At 31.4% G+C, this 23,171-nt stretch overlaps 1 protein-coding gene across 2 annotated transcripts; it reads right to left on the reverse strand.

Annotated features, from left to right (window-relative positions):
- Positions 1–7,385: 7,385 nt before the first annotated feature.
- On the reverse strand, positions 7,386–22,810 carry LOC124353824 (sodium-coupled monocarboxylate transporter 1-like). Of its 2 annotated transcripts, none has more exons than XM_046803844.1 (7): positions 22,656–22,810; positions 22,408–22,516; positions 21,085–21,194; positions 20,155–20,341; positions 19,458–19,544; positions 18,126–18,280; positions 7,386–8,013 (listed from the first exon to the last, which is right to left on the reverse strand). In XM_046803844.1, the coding sequence occupies exons 1-7, from the start codon at positions 22,793–22,795 to the stop codon at positions 7,677–7,679; spliced, it is 1,125 nt and encodes a 374-aa protein (XP_046659800.1). In that variant the 5' UTR covers positions 22,796–22,810; the 3' UTR covers positions 7,386–7,676. The 2 variants fall into 2 exon arrangements, with proteins under 2 accessions (XP_046659800.1, XP_046659801.1); XM_046803845.1 differs by lacking the exon at positions 7,386–8,013 and adding an exon at positions 15,194–17,228.
- Positions 22,811–23,171: the final 361 nt, after the last annotated feature.

The raw sequence follows: 23,171 nt of genomic DNA on the forward strand, positions 1-23,171 counted from the left end.
CCAGGTTAATGCAAGGCTTAAAGAACGGTCAAGTGGTGGGCTGGTCTAATGACATCTGGAGTTAACGACAGTCTAACGACAACAGACCGTCATCATACTCAAGGGTCATTGAAGCATCGGTTTATCTTTAGGCCTGAACTTGCGGTATATAGTCTTTATATACTATGGTATAGTTCGTGACTAACTCGTTCTATTTAAATATGTAGACACTTATTAGTGACTAGTTAAACACAATTTTGTTGCTCAAACATAGACACACTATACACGTAAGGTTACTCATATAACGTCAAATTCTCACATTCTCTTAGTATGTTTTTCAAATTTATCGTCAGAAGTAAAGCTAACCTCAATACACGACTAAGAAACTTAACCCCGGAATATTTAGACCTTTTACTGACACATAATGACTATTCAGAACTAGTTTTCACACAACATGAACTAGAAAAACTGGTTCATCTCTATAGTACCGGAAGTGCTTCATATATTTAGAAGCTATAATTGTTAGTATTAATAGAAGATCAGGATAGAGCCTGCTTACATAAAATATTAAAAAATGCATGATATATTTTTACTATTGTTTGCAAGCGACCATAAATACAACGAAAACGAACGAAATTCAATAACGATATATAGAGTTTATTGCAGTTATTCCAAGTTAGAACCACGCCATATTACGTGTTGTCTAATAGTTGAGGTTGCATGTGAAATTCCAAGTCTATAATTGTATTACGCTACGTACATTACTTCGTCACATGTTAAAATTTCGTATTATTGTACTCAGTTTATATACAAATTTATTTATTTCATGATTTTCTCAATGTCATCATGGTTACTTATAGGATTAATTTTAAGGTTTTTGATAATGCTCGGCCAAAAATGAATGAACTAACGTGCAGATCAACGAATTCGATGTTTCCTGTATAGAAATTCATACAATTCCACAACAATTTTCAATTATTATCCATTGAGGTTTTACTAACGCTCAGATAATAATATACGCATGGTTTTTAAGGTGAAATTATAGGTTGTGTGTGTATTGATATTGAAATATAACAACAAACGTATCATATTTGTAAGATATTAATATTCAATATATTCTTAAATGTATAAATATGTATATTTAATATTCATTCAATATATTCTTGATTACAAATGTATGGACCACTAATAATTATTAATTTTTAAAGCCGGTTATTAACTGTATCCGGTATAACGAAGTCATTATTTGTCTCTATTTGCGGATGAAGGTTAAATTACGGAGGCAGTTAAAAATTACTATACTTATCGTATTCAGTCGTATAGAATGTTCAATCGTATAGCAATGTGGCCTGCTTTTCAAAACCAAAGAATTAAATTAGTTAAAGTTTAAATTTTTGTCGTTCATGGCCTGAAGTTTCTGTTTCACGATGTGTCAAAAACCACAATATTGTCCAATTATATTTTGTTACGAGAGTGATCACAATAGTTCGATATACACAAAATATTAATCCTTTAAAAATGTGTAATTTGGTTTAGATCAAGCTAAGTTTAATCGTTGTAAACAATATTTTTGTAACATAAATTAGTTTTTACATTTTAAACTACTTCAGTATTATTGTTTAAAGATTTTTTTCTGGTAAAAGATTGCTTAACACATTAACTGTGTAGTTGGGAAATCGCTAATCAGTGTGATTTCTTAGTCGCTAAAACTCAAATAATGAAAAATGTTTAGAAGCTTTGTCGAAATGGAGTAACATAAATAAAATGAAGAATTCAGGGAGGAGAGTAGTTTTTCATACTTTCGGATATTTAAACTAGTTTCCCCAAAGCTTACGCAATATTGCGGGAAATTTTTAAATTTATCCATTAGCAAAAATTTTTTAGAAAATCACATTACTTGTTTATAATAATATATCTATTGTTACATTCACAATATGTCAATGTGCATAAACCATATTACCATATACAATAGCATATCTCTATTAATGTGATACAATCTAGTTAAATCTTGATTGAAAGCCAATATTAAATTATACAGACAAGACACATTGTTACACTTACAATGTGTACATGTGCATAAACCATATTATCACATTAAATCGTATATCTCTATTAAAGTGATAAAGGCCTGTTAAATCTTGATTGAAAACCAATACTAAATCATACATACCTTCACACATTGTTACACTTGCAGTGTGTTCATTTGTATAAACCATAATATCACATTAAATCGTATATCTCTAATAAAGTGATAAAGGCCAGTTAAATTGTGATTGAAAGCCAGCATTAAATCATACAGACCTTCACACATTGTTACACTTACAATGTGTACATGTGCATAAACCATATTATCACATACAATCGTATATCTCTATTAAAGTGATAAAATCCGGTTAAATCGTGATTGAAAGCCAATGTTCAATCATACCGACCATTCAGGTTGATATATGCGCATTATCTGGCAAACGGGTGCGCCGTTGTGCTGTCAAGTGACAATGAATCACGTCAGATAGTTTTTAGCAATGCACACCCAACTGATTTCAATACAACAGAGTTGCAGTGCCAGTCTATAACTTTACTATCAGTCTGTATCAATTCAATACTCGTCTAAATTAGACGGAAACAAAAGAGACGTCGGAATTATTTAGAGGTTTATATATATATATATATATATATATATATATATTTCTATATATATATATATATATATATATATATACATCGTTCCTATTTGGTAAACATTTTTTAGAGTGCGACGTTTGTTAGTCAATCAATAATTGCAATAAATATGGTAATGACATAAGCAGTTTTCGATTTGAGTGATTGTTTATGTATTTACAAACTATAATTTAAAGAGGGTGGGGTAATAAAAAGGGTCTAAGAGGTGTGTTTAACCTACTTTCGACATTTTGTATCGAATTTCTTAAGATAGGTCGTTCAGAAACCTATTACCAGTTGGAAGAGATGTTCTTATCGTCTTATTTTTACGATACCTCGTATCGTAACCATCAAAGTTCTGATGTTGGACCACCTGGCTCCTCGTAACGAAAACTTGATAATGTATATGGTATATGGAACTGCATGGAAGAATACCAATACGATTCACTATAATATTATAACTGTTAGAAACTGCAATTTAGTTAAGAATTGTTATTTATTTAAGATAATAACCGTTAAGACTATCATTTCTTAAATTTAGTACACACTAAAAACAGTAATTAATAAGCAAAAATAGTAAAGATTACAAATAAAGCGAACCAATTAAATTAGTAATACAGTAATAAAATTAAGGAACTAAAATATAAAAATATAATAATTTTAGAAAACTATTTTTATTTAAGAAACCATAATTTTAATCTATTAATTTAGTAATATGTATTCTCTTGTTTTCCTATTTCTATCCTTTTATTCCGCCATCCACCCCTAAATCACAAGGCTAGTTTTAGTAGGCATTGTCAAGCAAGACGTGAAATAATGGCGAGTACCTTACAGTCCTGACTGGTGTATAGTCCTCATTACCATGTAAACAGCTGATTGATATGCATTGGCGGAGTACAGAGGGCCACTTGGCAAGGGCTCTAGGGTGACAAGACATCGACCGTGTATCGTTTGACGGAGCAGTGACAATGGCTTGGAGACATTTGACATTACTGGCTGGGTTGTCATTTGCATATTCAAAGAAACCCACAACGATTATTTGCAAAAGGGGCTGAATTCACAAAAACGCATTTTACTTGAAAAATTGGGAGCTCTCATTCAATAAAATTACACAGTTATTAGTATTAAGATAAAAAATACACGAAATCATTGTTTGTACGGGGTTTAAATTGTTTAGTTCACTACAAAGCCCTCATACATGTGTGTGGATACAAAATGGAGATTCAAACAGTTCTGTCCTAGTTTCAGCTGGTTACAAGCGCGATCCTGAATATCTACATATGTAATGCAATGAAATAATTGGTGACAATTCTACACAGTTTCATCGGTTAAATTTAAGGCATTCTTCTCGAAAACATCCTAAAATACGACGTTGGAAGATTTGCACTTTATATTTTAACTGTAGTAGTTAAATGACTCAAATGCTGGATAATATTAATTATAATTCTCATACTTTACTTTTACTATGAGTCAGAACATCATGTGCTGCCTATGTTAATTTGTAATAGCTTCAGTTATAATTTCTCAAAATTCATAAATGATGCAATACAGTTCTTTTTGAAGAACATTCTTCTAAGCACATTATAATTGGAAGAGATTTCAAAAACCTTATGTAGTCATATATATATATATATATATATATATATATAATATATATATATATATATATATATATAAATTATATATATCATATATACGTATATATGATTAAATTTTAAAAAATACTTAAACAATAAACAATTATGACGCTTAAAGAAGACTATCGCTAGTTAAAATGTGCTTCAAGATAGCTTAAGTGAACAAAAACAAAGTTTCCAGCCTAGAGATCAAGCCATTCCTATGTCATTTTTTACGTACCTTATCAAGAAGCTACACAAATTAGGTGTACTTTGTTACTAAAACTTTTTTATCCTTTCAGATTCTGATAACAAAAGTAAAACTGGCAAGGTTATGATATTGTTTGTTTGTCATAGTATCAAGTTTGAGTTCATTGTTCTCATACATTTAATTTAACAGACTATTTGCCAATTAAGATGCTCTATATGGTGGCTTTTTAAATGGGCTACCATTGTAATCTTAGCAAATATAAATCTGATAAGAAACTTTAAAATGGGGAACCTTCCCTCCATTTACAGACATTAAAAAAGCATACAAAACTTGTAAAACCGCCGCTTTTTATTAATATTCTAGACAGAAAAAATAAGTTTAAGACCTTTTTATTCTTGTCCGATCTTAGTAATTTTGTACAGACTTGACTCCTGGAATCTTAAGAGTAGAAAACATATAACTACGAAGAAGCTCAAAAACTGTGTGAATAAAAATTTCATCATTTCGACATTAAAGACATCTAGATTACAAAATTCAGATTCTAGGAATCAAGTCGGTAACATAATCAAATTCCAGACGCTGCATTAGAGAAAATTTAACTGGAGCTGAAATCGACATTCATATTAAATCAACTCTCTACAACGGCTACGTTACGTGTGGAGATCTTGTTACACCATGTGGTGCACTTAATTTTGCACCTGACGGGACAATGAGATTTCCAACGCACTAAATTAGACTATACTTTGTATTTTTTATATAGGTTTTTCTCATGTCGAAGCAATGTAAACTGCTCTTTTAGCTTCTTCGTCGTCGAATTTTTCGATCTCTTTAGGCTAAATGTTTCCAAGTTCTAGGATTCAAGTCTGCTGTTAAGCATCAGATTTCTCTGCATTAAGAAAAAGGTAAAATGGAGCTTAATTAGAAATTCATATTAAATTAGCTAAATTAACCCTTCCCACCTAAGTCCTACAGTTTAGAAATTCTTGCACGGTGTAGAAGGGTCTGTCCAGCAGCCACTGCGTCAGTGATGTCTTCAGGTTTCTCACTGGTAGCTTCTTCAATTCTTCAGGCAGACAGTTGTTGAAGACAGCGCCTCGGTAGGACGGCTTTTTTTTTTTCGAATATTTTTTTACGAAGAGGCTGAGATTCGAAGAGGCTACATGATTTTAAGAAATAAATATAAGGTTTATTTGACAACCGAAAGCTCTCTATGCAAATAAGTGTACTATTTTCCACATTTCTTGACGGGATCTTGTGGATTGCGCTTGGATGTCTGGGACAACGCAAAATCGATTTCGTTCTGTACAGAGGTCTCTCGTTCACCTAATACGTCATGTACGTTTGTCAGAGTGCTATGTGGAGGTAGAGTCAGGGGTTTCAGAAAACATCTGCTAGAGGCCACAACCCTTTCAGTGAAAAATAGTTCAATGTATATTATTACATTGAACAAAAGGAATGTCCAAAACACCTTCAATAGATAAGCGACTAAATTTGTGCTAGTTAATTTGCGTCTCAATTTATGCAGGCCTAGATGAAACTTTTACTCACCACTTGAAGTGGTTCTGTATATTATTCTGTTGTTTCCACAGACGACGTTAGAATCTTTACAAAATTACATTAAGTTGGCTGTCACTGCTCAGAGGTCCCAGCAAAAAGACCTAAAAGAGAACGCCATATGCACCATGAAACGTCCAATGTTTATTATAAATAGAAATACAATCTGGCATGAGCTTATTCGACTTTTTTTACCTATTTTCTGAAAAAGCGAGAATACCTCACTATTTAAAAACCTAAAACTCAGTCTTATGCAGAAAATAACGATTATCCTCCGAGTTTTAAAGCGCGAATTGAAATAATTGAAACAGTCTAACGTTAATATTTAATTTACGAACAGTAATTTTGTATAATAAACATAAATATTACTATTAAAATAGTTGTATTCTATTTCACAAATGATAAATAAATATCTGGGGATGTTAATTTAACGAACACAACATTGCTTAGAACGCTATTTGTTATGTAAACAAGAAGCGCAATGTTCCTTGTCGATACACTGCTCTAAGCAAATTGGTTGTTTCAATATAAATGCTATAAAAATATATTTTTTTTATTTATTGTACGTTATTATTATTCAAATATACAGTTTATGAGTATTTATTAAGAGTATTTTAATAAGAATTGCCCAAAGATAAAACTATTTAGGATATGAACTGATTACAGGAGATTTAGTTTATCGGCTGCAATAATTGCAATAACAGTGGAGTTCATATATATTTTATACGCCGTTGAAAATATTAATTAAAAAAGTATAGATAAATAACAAAGTTGGTAAACAAACACGTAGGCTTGTTACCGTAACGTTTAACGACCTTCTGTAGGTGCTCTGAATCAGACTTCTTGCAGAGAGGAAAGACATATAATGTTTCCTTGATGCATAGAAAGTGGCTTGATAAATAATATGTAAATGGATTAATTGTAACAGTTTACTACTATGAAAGAATTTAACGTTACAACAATGTTCATTGAGTATTCACCTGTAAAGTTATTCCTCAAAAATAATAATTCATTATTAGTGGACGTCCTCTCTAACTGTCTTGGGTTTCTAGGCTCTGACAGTGACCTTGGCAGTTCAAAATTTCTCTATTTAAATGATAACAGATGTTAGAGACAGGAGGTTTGAACAGTTGATATTTGTACAAATTGATACAATTGAGTTGACATATTAGTTGTGGAGAATATATACAGGTTCCTTAATATTATTTTGAGAAGTAAAATGTTTAGATGGAATAAGGCCATTACTTTTTACGTGAGGTGTTCTTGATGACGGTGGAGGCTGAAAATATTACATTTCCTTTTAGTCAATGTCATAAATAATAAACGATATGTAAACTGTAGGGTCAGTAGTTCACACTCATTTATGTAGCAAAAACAGTTGGGTGAATATTGATTTTGATGTGACAATTTCGTGTGTTTGTTTTTGTACTGTAATAAAAAGGTAGTATAGTGTGCTCTGGAAGAATATTACTGCCTATAAAATTATATTTCAAGGACCAAGTGAAAAAAACTTACATTTTAACCAATGATTTTAGGTATTGTCCAAAACAATGTTTAGTATTTATAAACACCAAAACAAACTAAATAAATAGGCACTTCTCCTTACATTCTGTAACGGAAGGAAGTACAAAGTTTTTTAAATTTAAAATTATTATATATTAACTAAGGATTTCTTTATTATCTGCTTCTGGTTCGGCCATGTCCTTGGAGTAAACATCTGTGGGTACAAGCTTGTATTCTTCTCCTTGAGGTTTGACAGGAAAGTTCTGTTTCTGGGGGAGAAACTGACGGACGAATGGAGCGAACAGTGCTGGTTCCAAGTGTTTCATGTCCACAGGCTCCGTTAAGTAGGAGACCGGAAGGCCCACCAGAAGAACCACCAGAGTGCCCAGAGTGATGTAATACCAGTAGGACAACTGGAAGATGAGAGGCACTGATGCATCAGCGACTACAGGAGATCCCACGCCGACATAAGTCTGGACCCGTGCTGATGCGCTGGAACAACAGAAGTAAATCTTAAACCGATTTTAAAATTTCGGGTAAGATCAATTCTGATACCTGAATAGGTTATATTTAATCCTGTCTCATCGAGGATGGGTTGGAGACAGATTCTGCACGAACCCGTTATTGAGTGATAGGATATGATCATACCTGGAATTTCTAGTATATAGGAATCAATCCTCAAATATCTAAATTATACCCTGGTCAATATAACAAAACTCCAGGATGATTTTGTATTCAATTCCTTAGCTTTGAAATAGATGTTGTAATTAAAACTATATCAGATGTTTAACAAACGTATAAATGTTTGCGAAGATCTAAAGAATTTTTCAATTGTTATATTGTTAGAATTACATTAATATATAACAATATAATGTGTGAAACTGAAGGGTGTATTAAATTTGATTAGACTAAAAGCAGATATTGTAGAGTATAAATGTGTGTTAAACTCGTATTAGTAACTCATACCTTAATTAAAATTCCCCTAAACAATGTGCGTTTATAAAAGAGTTCTATATTTTAACACGCAATATAATTTAATAATTGAAGTATTTTTAGAAGGATAATGTGTTTATAAAATTTCTTCTTAGGCCTTTAATAGTAACGTAAACAAACGAATGGCTACTATTTACTACTTACTTGAAAGAAAGGCTAGCGAGTAAGTCTGCAGGACAGCCGTTCACACTAGTAACTTTTCCAGGAAATTTGAGCATGCCATTGGCAATGAAATATTCGCCAGTGAACACAACTACGATCATTACCGTTACGTTATAGGTATATATATATATATATATATATATATATATATATCATAATACTTAACTCACAAGCAGTTTAGTTTAACTTGCTTTATAAACATTGGTTTATAACATTTTGTGTAGAAAGCACTTTTTATGTACTTGTTCATTCAATTGCATTGCATTTTCCTAGATTTTACATTTGCTCTGATGGTGTTTACTTCCACAATGAAATTAATGCAATCTTCTTTGCAGGCTGTCGTTTGTATTCCTAAACGTGAGAAACGATAGGTTGCATTATATAACTTATGGTTTTACCATTGCAAATCCAATTTCCTTCCTTTATTGTCATTTGCAGTAAAATTATGTTCTTGGTCAGAAGCACTGATAAGGACCTCTTCATCCATGATTGATTCCTGCTCATTAATAAATTTACTAACTCCCCTTATATCCCCTGTTATATTATTACATGATAAACAAAGATTAAATTGAAAAACAATCATTTTTACATGGAGAAAGTTATAGTAACTACTAGAATTAAAAGAATGACCAAAACATGATTTAAAACTATGTCACTCTTAGGTCTAGATCAATAATAGAATAAAATGTTACTTTCTTAAGATATAATAAAATATGACCATCTCTGAATTGCTGTGAAACAGCGTGGTTAATTTTAAGAAATATATTTTTAGACGAGACTGATAAATGATATTTGTAATGAAACCAAACATTAATTATTTATTTCTGAGTTATACGTTCCTCAGGGCTCTATATCCAGTCCAATTCTTTTCCTGTTATATGTCAACGACGTACATTCATCGCTGCTGCATGGTAAAATCGTGCAGTATGCTGATGACACGACTCTCTGTGTCAGAGATAACTCACAAGAAGGTTTGGAACTAAAACCCTTTGTCGATATCAACAATTGTGTCCAATATTTCAATAGCCTCAACCTTCAAACGAATTCTTCGAAATCCAACGAGCTGAATTTCGCACTACGCCCAGTGGACTCCCAATGTGGGTCAGCCGTTATGTTGGCAGATTCCATATTGGAAGTAGTCTACTCCTCAAAATTCCTTGGAATACTCCTCGATCGAGGGTTGACATGGAATAATCACATTGACCATTTGTGTGCCAAACTGTCCTCAGGAATACATGTTTTGAGGTCATTTGCTAGGTATTGCCCCAGTCAGGTATTTTTTGCGGCCCATTATGGGCTAATTCACTCTAACCTTTTCTATGGAGTGATGTTGTGGGGGTCCTGCGCAGGCAATAATTTCCTGAGGGTGTTCAAATTGCAAAAAAGCACTTCGTATTATCGCAAAGTTGAATTTCAGAGAGTCGTGCATGACAGCATTAAAAACTTGCAACTGTTGACTTTGCCCAGTCTCTACATTTTAGAAACATCTTTGTTCTGTTTTTCTAACTGTGCCCTAACCTTGAGGGCACATATTTAATTTGTGTTAAATGAACACCTTGCCTTCGCAGGCAGGTGTCCATTTCATCAACAGATTGCCAAATTCTATGAAAAACGCCCAATAGCTCAAGGCGTCAAAAGCTCGTCTTAATAGCTTCCTGTTGTCAAATGCATTCTACAGTGTTGACGAGTTTCTGGCGTTTAACTGGGAGACCGTCCAGTTCAATGACTGACTCCAGCGCTGGAAGTGGGTTGAGATTGGTGAAGGATGAATGGGATTGGAATGTATGAAAAATTATGTAAGTTTGGACGTGATAGAATTCATTATGACGTGTTCCACACAGTGTGAAATTGTCACGAGCAACTAAAGATTTTATTTTATTTCTACCACAACACTTTCTTCAACTTTAACTGCATGCAGACTTGGATTCAAATATCCTTTGGCTCGGGAATCCAGATTCTTCGAACCCAAACACACTGAACATGTCTGAACTTGCTAGTCCCAACAGTGATACTACTACTGCGTGATTATTTCACATTTAGCTAATGTAATATCAAGATTAAATTCTACTGCACGAAATTATGACCGTTCAAAATTATAATTATTCATTATTGCACAGCCTATAAATCTGTATACATAAATCCACCAATGCTGACATTAAAATTTGCATTTAAGATGCATTGGCTATTATACACTTTTCCACTTGAAATCTGTATCAATAAGTACTATAAATATGTCACTATATCAAAGTTTCCTTATAAGTCTGCTCTAACACATCATTTGATACAGAATTCAGTTATGTCATGCTTTTTCGTAAGTGTATCTTATTATTAGGGGAATACAGAACCCATATCTTATCTGGTTTTGTTTCATTAAGGTCTGAAGATTTAAACCTCCAAAAGAAACATAAGCTTCATTGAGGATTTGGATAAGGATCACCAAATATTTCACTCAATCATTCTATTCCTCATAGACCGTATGTCCTCCATTTCGATACGCAAACAGTATATGTTTCTATAATGGGTAAAGATTATGCAGTTCAAAATACTTTCCCATTCCAATCTATAGATTGTATTTACTGTATACAGTATACAAAAATCCAATGATACCTATATGTCTCTATATGTGTTTGTGTGTATGTGTTACTCAATCTCGTAAAAACTACTGGACCGATTGTACTGAAATTGTACATGGAGATTCTTAGGATCCATTTATCTCATAGGGTAAAAAATATCATATAATTACAAAAAAGATGTTCGCAATAAATTTTCATTCCAACTATCAAAGAAGTGCTAGGGCGGATGATTCCTACCCCCAGCCGCTGCTCAACACTACTCCGATAGGAAAGTTTCTGGGCCTCCACATCGAGGGCAGTGTCACCTGGGGAGCTCACGTGAGAAGATTTTCAAACGCCTTAAATAGAGCCCACTATGCCATTCTCACATTATCAAAAATCGTAGACCTGGACGTAATTTTGATGGTTTATCATGCCTATGTATATTCCCATCTTCTCTATGGTATTATGTTTCGGGATGTTCACACCTTAGTCAAAAACTTTTTTAAATTCAAAAAAGAATAATTCGTGTTATTGCTAATGCCACAAACAGATCATCATGCAAACCTCTTTTTTTAAATTAAACATACTTCCGCTCCCATGCATACGAGTATATATCTATCAAACACAATCATTTGTAAAACAGAACCCTCTCGGTTTCCCCCAAAGCTTTTACACTCAATCATCCTACCTTACAAGCCATAAAAATAATATGATCCTTCCACTTGATAATACATCTTCTTACGAAAAAACGCGTAGCTATATGGGAAGAAAACTTTTCAATAAACTCCCAATATTCCTTAAAACGAACCATCAATAACAATTTTCAGAAAGAGGCTCCGTGAGCTCCTCATGGATGTGTATAATTGCTAAATGTATTGTTAAATTAATTGTTATTGTTAAGTTTATTAAGTTAGAGATGTAGCCTCTAAAAGTGTTTTTAAAATAATAACATAATATTAATAAACTTTTATCACTTTTATACTTTTATTTTACGTACAATGTACATTTCGGAATCATTGATTCCATCTTCAGGTACCAAATAAGGTTAAGTTTAAAATAAATAATTAAAATCAATTTGTCATGTGTTTTTTTACTACCTTGGTGGCTAAATTGTTGTATTTAATTTTATGTGAGATCATTCATTGTATATGAATACAATGTTATTTTTCCGAATAACAAAAAACAGGAATTAAAAATGATGAAGCCTTCTTGCACCAATCCTCAAAGGTTTGCCAAAAATTCACAAAGAAAACTACCCAATAAGACCATTAGTAAATTTTCAAAATGCTCCTTCTTATAATTTAGCAAAATACTTGGACAGCAAAATTAAAGAACATTACAAATTTAAAACTGACATAAGACTGAAAAACAGCATTGACCTAGTAAACAAAATTAATTATATAGATATACCAAACAATAGTAAAGTTTGTATCCTTCGATATAACAAATTTAATACACAAATGTTCCAATCCAAGAAACAATGCTTATAATTAAAAATAATTTAACAGAACAGAACATTCTAAATACACAAGAAATTGAAGAAATACTTGAACTCACAAAAGTAACTCTAAAACAAAATTACTTTACATTTAACAACAATTACTACATACAACATGAAGGATTACCAAATGGGATCACCACTATCCGGATTATTGGCTGATATATTCCTTGACAACATAGAAGACAAATTCATACTAAGCGATAAAAACAAACATCTAACACAAATAATTTTATTATTACAGATACGTTGATGATATAATATGTTCTATTCAAAGGAAATAAAAGACAAATAGACATATTCAAAAACTACTTAAACCAAATCCATCATAATCTAAATTTTACCAGTGAAATTGAAGAAAATAATGCAATAAACTACCCTTGATTTGACTATAACCAAGATCAACAAAAAACACAATTTCAAAATTTACAGAAAACCGAACATACACAGATTTAGTTATTCCTTCCTCATCGAATCACCCCATATCACCAAAAAATGGCTGCATTCAAATCAATGATCGACAGATTACACAAAATTCCAATGACAAATGAAGATTTTTATAAAGAATTAAACATTATTAAATACATAGCCCAAAATAATGGATATAAAACCAAGCAAAGATTGATATATTATTGAAGAATTACAAAAAGAAAGAAGAAAGAAATATCAAATACATTCAATCAGACTACCTTGGTAAACATTGTCACAAAATTAACAAATCATTTTATAAACAAGGATATCAATTGGCATTCAAAACATCGAACAACCTTGGACTTTTAATCAAAAACAAAAGCAATTCAACAAACCAAAATCAAAATTTCAAAATTCAACAATAGTGGAGTATACAAATTAAATTGCAACGATTGTCAATCCCAACTATATTGGACAAACCGGCCGATCATCAAAATTAGATTTAAATGAACACATAAAAGCATTGAAAACATCATCAAAATTCAAAATATGCAGACCATTTAAACAACACCGGCCATACATACACTAACATCGAAAACAATCTTGAAATTTTACACACACAAGCAAAAAAAGTCGCATATTATCCCACTTTAGAACATTTTTGAAATTTACAAAAGTGCCAAAATTAATCATAATATATTATTAAATGGCAAAGATTTTCTAACAAAAAATTTATTATTCGATAGACTTTTAAACAATATACAATGAATGATCTCACATAAAATTAAATACAACAAATTTTAGCCACCCAAGGTAGTAAAAAACACATGACAAATTGATTTTAATTATTTATTTTAACTTAACCTTATTTGTACCTGAAGATGGAATCAATGATTCCGAAATGTACATTGTACGTAAAATAAAAGTATAAAAGTGATAAAAGTTTAATTATATTATGTTAAGTTTATTAAGTTGTCTGAATTTTATATTTATTATTTAATTCCATAATATCAAATTACTTTTATCTGTTGCATATTTTTTTATTCAGTATGACTAATAATAATGTACTTTTTATACTAGCACTTCCATTTAATAATATTTATATCGACGAATACTACTTGTATGATTAATACAGTTTATAATAGTACACAATATCACCTGTTACTATTGCACTGTTATAATAATATGTAACGTTTTGTGAAATAAAGATTTGAATTTGAATTATACACAGCTTATTCAAAAATGTATTTATTATACGATTTTATCGTTGCTATCTTAGTAATCCATAAGACCATCGCCAAATTATTTCATAATGGTCAGACAAATCCCAAAATGTGACATGCACCATCATAGAACTCAGTTATGCTTATATATAAATGAATACTCGTGCAATTTTCTAATTCTCTCTTATGTTTTTTTTTTCTTTCTTATGGTCTAAAATGCAAACTAGCTTGTCTTTTCCTAGACCAATAATAGTTGCCTCGATTAGTTTTCAACATCATCGCTGTTGAATTCAGTTTTATTAGTAATTCAAAGCTCTCAATGGTATGGCTTTTGTATTGAATTTAAAATTAATATATTCATTCATCCTTAAAAATTAAATAAAATTACCACTCACAAGGTGAGTTTTCATACATATAAATAATTTCTCAATTATAAATAGTCTTGTCCTATAACATAAACAGACGTATGTTAAAATCACACATACAAATACGTATAAACCAAATTCACTGACTGTTTCATCACGAAATATCCAAATCTACACAAAGAATTACATAAAACATTGTACGTTCGTTTGCCTTATTGATAAGGTTCTCGCTAAGAAATGGGTTTTAAAATTCTTTAATAGCAATTTTTATGACATTTAGCATTATTTTGAATTACCATTATGATTCCTCATGAGTCTTCTTATGTACAAGGCGAGTTTTGGGACACAACTGGGCAACAGGATAACTTTTGATTTTCTGAAACCCGATTTTAGCAATGATTTTGTGTTCCATAACATTGTTAAAGGGTGGATATATAACATATTTGGGTCATACCATGCAATAAATTCAAAACAAAAATTTTATTGTTATACACACTTGTTATTACCTATTTACTTCACATATAAGTAGAAACTTTATCTGTCGAGCATCTAGACAGTGAAAGATATTTATATATTCGTTTTATTATTTTAGTGTTTATAAATATTTTATAATTTAGCTTTCATTCTTAGTGCTTACCTGTTTTATTGGCTCATACTTGGAAAAGTAGGTGAAGCTACTGAATGAATTTTACCAATTATAGAAAACTTTTCCGAATTTTGACTAGTTTTCTGAGTAATATATTACGTTTCTTTCTTATCAGAATGGTTTTACTAAATTATATGAGATAAACATTTCTTTTAATATTTAGATATTTCAAAACATAATTTATTCTGGGTGAGATTTAAAAAATCTTGTAACTCTTCACCATTAAAACAGTAATTATTAAATAAATAATTAACAGTGCAGTATTTTACTAGACATTATGATTACATTTCAATACAAACTAAATATGGAAGTGTGTATTTATCTGTCTCAGAAGAAAAAAATAAGAATTTAAAAGCAAGAATCCAAGTTTACAAAGCTATTGATTAAAGTTGTATAAGTTTACTAACTACATGGAGTAAGTCGATTATTCTTTAGCTCTCGTTTATTTAATATCAAGACAGTATAATTAAGAATACAAGTTTTACTTTATTTAAAAAATGCAACAAAGATGAATGTTTGAACATTGTTAGTATGGATTTTCAATGCGTATTTTCATCAATATAAAAATAAATGTTAAAACAATGAATAGTCATATCTAAATCTAAATCTGCAAAGCTGGCAAATAAAACCAAATTGAAATACATTAAACGTAAAACTACATCTACACACACTTAGTGTGAATATGAATTTCTCGTATTACGTAATGTGCCCAATTACCAAAAATATTTAGGTTTGAACGTCAAAATAATTCAATACAGTTTACAATTTTATTTTAATAAATCTTATTTTTATTGCTTTATTATAAACTTATTTACATTGTCTTGACAAAATGCCGTCTTAGGATATAACTATTATTATTTACCACTATTAAAATCTTTGGATGAAAATATTGATAATCCAAAATCTACGAAATTACAATTTATTATTGTTACAAAAAGGCTATTTATAATTAGAGCTTAAAGTGTTTAGAATACTATATCATGGCACACTGTGAATACCTTACGTTACTTTGTTTAATGTTTGTTGTTGAAGATTGAAGGCTTCAAAGGATAACTCGATTTCGGACATTCGCCATCATTATATATTACAAAATGTATAGCATAAAGTTTAGAGAATTAAAGTTTATACTTTTCGTCAGGTGAGGGGATTATTAATACATCAAAAATAAAGAAAACAAAAGAGAAAAGGAGAAAAAGAAAAGGGTTCAAACATACCGAAAGCAGCTTGGAGTTTATTCCCGGACAGGATAAAACTCCTGAGGACATGTCACCACTTTTCAGGACTTTTATCCTATGCAGTGACAACGCCTGGATTAGACTCCAAGCAGCTTTCGGGTTTATTTGAACCCTTTCCTTTCCTTCCTTTTCTCCTTTTTGTTCTTTATTATGTATGTCCTACTAATAACCCTCCACCTGACGAAGGTAATAGATTTCAATCCTCGAAACGTTGTGTTATACTTTTGTAACATAACACCATGGCCAATATCCGAAATCCTCTTAATTTACTTACTCTCTACAGTAAGTTTATATTTTACACTTATTCCTCATTCATGAACACTTAACTGCATCTTCATTTTTATTATTATAGGTCATTAGCTTGAGCTCTTCTTGCGGGTTCGGCCTCTCCCTAGGTGGGAGGAATCGCCTGACACACGGAGCCAGCAGGCGAGGGTCCAGCTGTGAAGTGTCTCCCTGAGGATCCGTGAGATAGGATACAAGGAGACCTACCAGGAGCGTTATTATAGAGCCAGTGGCGGTGAAATACTTGTAGGACAACTGGAACAGGAGAGGAACTGCCGGATCTGCCACTACCGGTGTGCCCACTCCCTTGTAAGTTTGGACACGAGCCGATACACTGGTACAGGCAGTTTACGAATCAATGGATTTAAGCAGTAAACTACTGATAGAAATAAGCACGAGTTACTAAAAGTTCGTTTCAGGCCATTGCTGCTTGAAGTGCACAATCTCATATATATATTTTGCTCTGAGGATTCATTGTATTGTTTTGTGTTATCTATATCAGGGTATTTCAATCGAGTGTCGGAAAATATTATTGGGAGTACCATCGAATTGTGTCCAGGGCGTTTTTTGTCCAATATACAAGCTGATGTGCTAACTATACTATTCAGTATTCAGGACACGTAGCTGTAATACGTATTCAGGATAAACACACATTTTTCACAATTTCCTTCAAAGCTACGTGGGACATAAATTTACTAATCCATATATTTATATAACTCAACGGGAATGGATTCCAGATTCCAGGCCATCAATAGATTATACTGTTACTCATCTAAATTATTACTAATCAAACTAATGAACTAAGTTAATTCAAAAAATTTAAAAGTATTTTAAAAAGTGTTCAGAGATGTTATTAGTGGTTAAACATTAAGATAGGATTGTATTTGCGTACTAGATTCGTTGGTAAGCCACTTATTGAGCTTGTGCCTAATTTCTCGGCTACTTACATCAATCATGGCTGTAATGATGGGAGAGAATCCTATCAAATTTTGTAGAAGGATAACGTTGACCACCAGATTTTTAGGGACTGCAGGTTAAGGCAATTAGTCCACAAATATTATATGTAAAGTGAATTAAAGCAGGACATTCTTGTTCGTACCATTGTTATTTTTTTATTACTTTCTTGCCCTCTTATCTTTCCGCAATTTATTTAAATTTTCGTGATTTTTATTTTCATAAAATAAGGCTCCGTAATATGTGCAGACTTTGACTGTCACAAATGTTTACTCACTTGAAGCCAAGATTTTCTATGAACTCCGCAGGGCACCCCTCGACGCTTGTGGACTTGCCGGGGAACCTCAACATTCCACGTGCTATATACAGCTGAGACCCTGATATTATCCCTGACATCACAACGAGGCTGGTTAGGGCTCCAGCGATAGCGCCCTACAACAGAACAGATCTAGGGTACATAATCTTGTTAGGGTATATAGCTAAGTCAAAAACGTCTTAGAGTGAAAATGTGTACTGTTTGTACTTTGTCATGTCACTGGTTTATACTAAACTGACAGTATAATTTAATGGACAAAATAAATTAATGGTTTAGTCACGGACTGTGACATTAAAAATATTTGTGATTATGGACCTTTTGGAGTAAGAAGTCAGTTCAAAAACAAAGGATTAAATATCTTTTTTTTATTAATCAATAATCTGTTACAATGAAATAATAGCAAATTTTTTTGTTCATCTAAAAAATACATATCTTTAAAAGTTCCTACAGTCTGAAATTTTTTAATCTCAAGTTTTAGATCGCCAGAAATTTGGCATAATTCAACGTTTATATAATTGAAATAGATTGGTTGCAATCTCTGGGATATTTTGATCTCTGGAAACTCCTGTTGTATGAAATACTATTATGCCCTTTTAAGGCTGGTTTAAAACTTTTGGGTATGGATTGATTCGTTTTGAGTTAAAAAATGAGTTTTATTAGAAGTATATAGTTATTTTCTTAGCTGTAAAAATCAAACATTTTTACCGTGATAGTAACAAATTAAATCAAAGAAAAGAGATTTCCATGCATTACTTTAAACATTACTAAACTGACGTTTATAATCAAAACTATTTATTTATTTTTCATTGCTATTTCAGATCACATTTATTCGTATTATTTTATGATTAACATTAATAAGGTAGCAGTATCCCAAGCAACATGTTGTTTAATAGACTTCTATTAGCTTTTATGATTGTCTAGTTTGTGATATATTTGACATTTTTATGTTTGTTTTTCAAACGTGTTATTTATTAGATTTGGCTAACTTTTGAAAAAGTATTGTGCCATTGAGTTTCATTAATTATGGCCTACTAATATATGATTCATCAGTAGAGTATGCTCAAAAATACCGTTACTAAAAAAAACATGTCTCATTTTTTTTTTCGATATGAAGGTTCATTAATTCTGGTACAAAAGGGTTTTCGCACAAAACACGTATAGTTGTATTTTTAAACTTCTCTATTATTATGGAATACTTTACATCTAAAACCAAGTCTATATATTATTCCATGACTTAAAATGCTTAAATATTATACTTTTATAATTTAGGTTAACGGTAAGTCCAATAAATACCTTGTAGTTTGCTCTTGGAAAAAATATTCCCAAACTGAAAATTCCCACAAGAGAACCACTTGTAAATCCATTTAAAGTAACCACCATCTGCAACCAAGTGAAAATATATGCTATGTTTGGCAAAAATTCTTTAAAAATACTGGCATCAGAGTGGTTTTAAAGTAAACATTTTATTTTAATTTGTAACGCAATCAGTGTCACTGAGTAATAAATACAATTTTAATAACAGTGTACACTTAAGTACTATAATAAGTAATATCAGACTGTTGAAAAACTATTTAATTTGAGTAGTTTCGACAAAAACTAAAGCCAGTGGCAAAAATTATGTAAAACTAAATTTACACTACTGTTATATTTCAATTTAGAAGAATAAATATAAAATTATATAGGCTTACACTCAAGCAGTATGTTATAAGCCTAAATATATGTAGAATAAAATTATTGAAATATATCTTTCTTAAGATAAAACTCAAAATCATTAACTGTTATTTTATCAAAATAGCATTGTCATTTTGACATATAAAACATTGATGTTACGAATTGATAAAATAATATATTGGAAATCTATGTACTAAAATAGTGATTTATAAAACCAAAGAAATTAAACATTTTATTAGTCAATCTAACAACGAAACTAAAGCTGATATACAATTTAAATTTATCTTACAAATCATGGTTTTGCTATTAATTGGATAACCTGGTACAAAGCTCCTAATTTTTCCACGACGAAAACCAGACAAATAGATATAATTCCAAGAATTAGGGTGATAACTTTGAGGCTGAAAGCTTGTTTGGCCTCCGATAACCTCTTTCCCTTCAAGAAGAATTTGACAAAGTCCTCATAGATAGTTCCAGCGACTGTGTTTAGTTTCGCCGACATGGTACTGTAACACACACAACTTATATCGAACAACAGTTTGTGCTGGTGCTTATCATGAAAAAGCCTACTTTATTCAGTTTAACATGAAAGTGCAACCTTTTTTTACTTTCCTTTTAACCAATGTTTGACACATTGAAACTGTTATTGCTAAAATTATGAACATAAAATAAAAGTTAAAATTTGTATCCTACAGTTAATATTGTAAGGTGCAAGATTAAGCATGAGACAATTTTTGTGTAACTATGTCAATACTTTGTATATATACTGAAGTCTAATATATAAAATTAGAGGTACTTAGAAAAATATTCGAATTAAAAAACTGTTTTATCTCTAAAAACACTAAAAGAACTATGATCTGTAGACAGAAAAGTTGCAGAAAACTGTTTGCACTTCCAGAAACTGTTTCTTTTGGAATAAAATTGCTCACTACAGTCAACAAGCAAATTGATCAAATAGTGTATTTTTATGCTATAGAGTAGAATTTCATTACCTAGATCTCTATTTTTAAGTAAAAAGTAGATGGGCAGGTTAATTTGCATTTTGATATGTTTTTGCATAACACCAAAAGTTGCAAAAAACAAAATTCAACAATAAAAGATTAAAATTTAAGTGAAAATTGATATTAGCGAGAACAAGCAATGAGTTTTAGTATTGTTAAAAAGTTGCCTTTGGACGAATACAACATTCAAAATTTCATGAACAATTAATCTACGTTATTAAATATTACGATTTATCTTGATAGCAAACCTGAGCGCTGCACTCAGTACCCCTGATATGAAAAGTCCCGTGAGTCCAGGATAGTCCTTTGCCACTTGTATTACGTAATAAGGCAGCAGCTGTCCGGACTTCTTTACCATCTGTTTTCGAACACAAGAATACTTTTAGATACGTCGTTTCATGGAAATTAAAATTTATTATCACTTATGTAAAGATTTAATTTTTCCGCTTCATAGATTCTTTGAAACCCAATCATATAAATCCTACTTAAACATTTATTTCATTTTAATTAACTGATATATTTTAGCAGTTTGGGATTATTCGGAGACCGCTAAGTTTGTAGGAGTTTTCTTACCTAGAATATAAAATAACTACATTATCAGAAATAACATAATTTATTGAAATTAATGTGAAAATTATATGTCATTATGACGAACTGTTTTTGCTCTAAATGGGTAGTGATGATGGCAACAAGAAGGTTACTCTGTCCCTATCTACTATTCCCTATTACGCTGTATGAGTAAGTAGGTAAATACAAATACGAGGTATTAAAAATATAAAAATGTAACGAGCGCTTACGTGATCTGAATTTTAATTTAGGTACAATCTTGAGAGTCGCTTTTTCGACAGAAAGGCGGAGTGGTGTTTTCCCGACCTTAGATCGAGTGCCAGATTGTTCAATGTGATCTGACATTGGAAAATTTGGACGCTCTGGTACGTGATCTGAGGTGTGAGCTTGGGTGGTGCCTCAGATGAAAACTCGCACTTCTGGAAATAAAAGAAACACATCCCTCCAGGCAGTACCCAAATTCAAGCTCGGATCATGGGAAACCTCGTGAAGGTTATCTTTGAAAATGGTGTTACTAGTACCATATGTATCATAGCCTAATCTAAACCTGCTTATATTGCATAATTACAAGTATTAGTTAGAGCCTCCTTTTTGCCAACATCCTTTTTTGAAGCATTAAACAAATCTCGATCTTTATAATGAAATTTACTTTTCACGGTCAAATAAAGTCTTTATTTAATACATATTTCGGTCCCCAGTAAGAAACATTCTTCCAAGAATAGTAGCCCTCAGATAATACCTAAATTTTTATACATCACTCAGTAGCAGGATTTTTATTTTTTTAAGGTGTATATTTAATTCCACATAGGGAATGAGCTGTTAATGCGTATAACATTTTTTCTACACAACTAAATTTTTACTACAATACATGAATGTTTATTTATGATAAAAGACATACAAATGTAATAAATAAACGATTATATTTATTGTGTACAACGAATTAAACTATAAATAAGACTAATATCATTAATATAATACTTGAATTCACATTTATTCATTATTACCTTAGTTGCCAATGGATCACAATCATGGAAAGTGGCATACAGCAGCAGTCCCTCCAGTATGATAACGACTTTGATGACGACAAAGCCGACGAAACTCCAAAGCATAACTCTGGAACATGAGTATATTACAAATTATAACGAAAACCCATAAATATTGTTTGTGTCCTGCGTTATAAAAATGATAAATACCCCGTTTTAAACGCAGCAACAGCTAAATCAAGGGTAAATAACGTATACGAGAGCCTTACCCCTTAGCTTTCTGTAGTGAAGACACTGCAATGAACCTTTGCATCGCTCCAGGATGTACTGCGTGTTGAGAAATCCAGTAGAATAGAGATCCGATTGATACTGACCAAAATGTATTCCTTTCAAATGGACTGGGATTCATACTGTGGAAATAGAAGCATTTCATTTTAATGAAAACGAGAACAGAGATGTAGGCTTGCAAGTTTTTGGTGTGAGTTCAAAATAAAATTATGACGTAAAATCGAAGTTTTTGTTTTAATTTATATTTAATAAAACACTTGTTTTGAGAGCATAACATATCCTTTCAAATAATATATCTGTACCTTCTTGATTCTTACATGAACAAACGCATGATTTTAGGTTTTTTTAAACTTTTCCTACATAACCCAAACAAAGATTTCAGTTTCGTCTTTTATTCTGCTCTAATATATATTTCAATCGCATTTTATGTTTTATATTTATTTAGACGATAACATTTAGCCCCTTATAGTTTGAACCGGGTTGCATTTTTAGAGAAG

This window comes from Homalodisca vitripennis, chromosome 2, assembly GCF_021130785.1.
Source record: "Homalodisca vitripennis isolate AUS2020 chromosome 2, UT_GWSS_2.1, whole genome shotgun sequence".
Lineage (NCBI taxonomy): Eukaryota > Metazoa > Arthropoda > Insecta > Hemiptera > Cicadellidae > Homalodisca > Homalodisca vitripennis.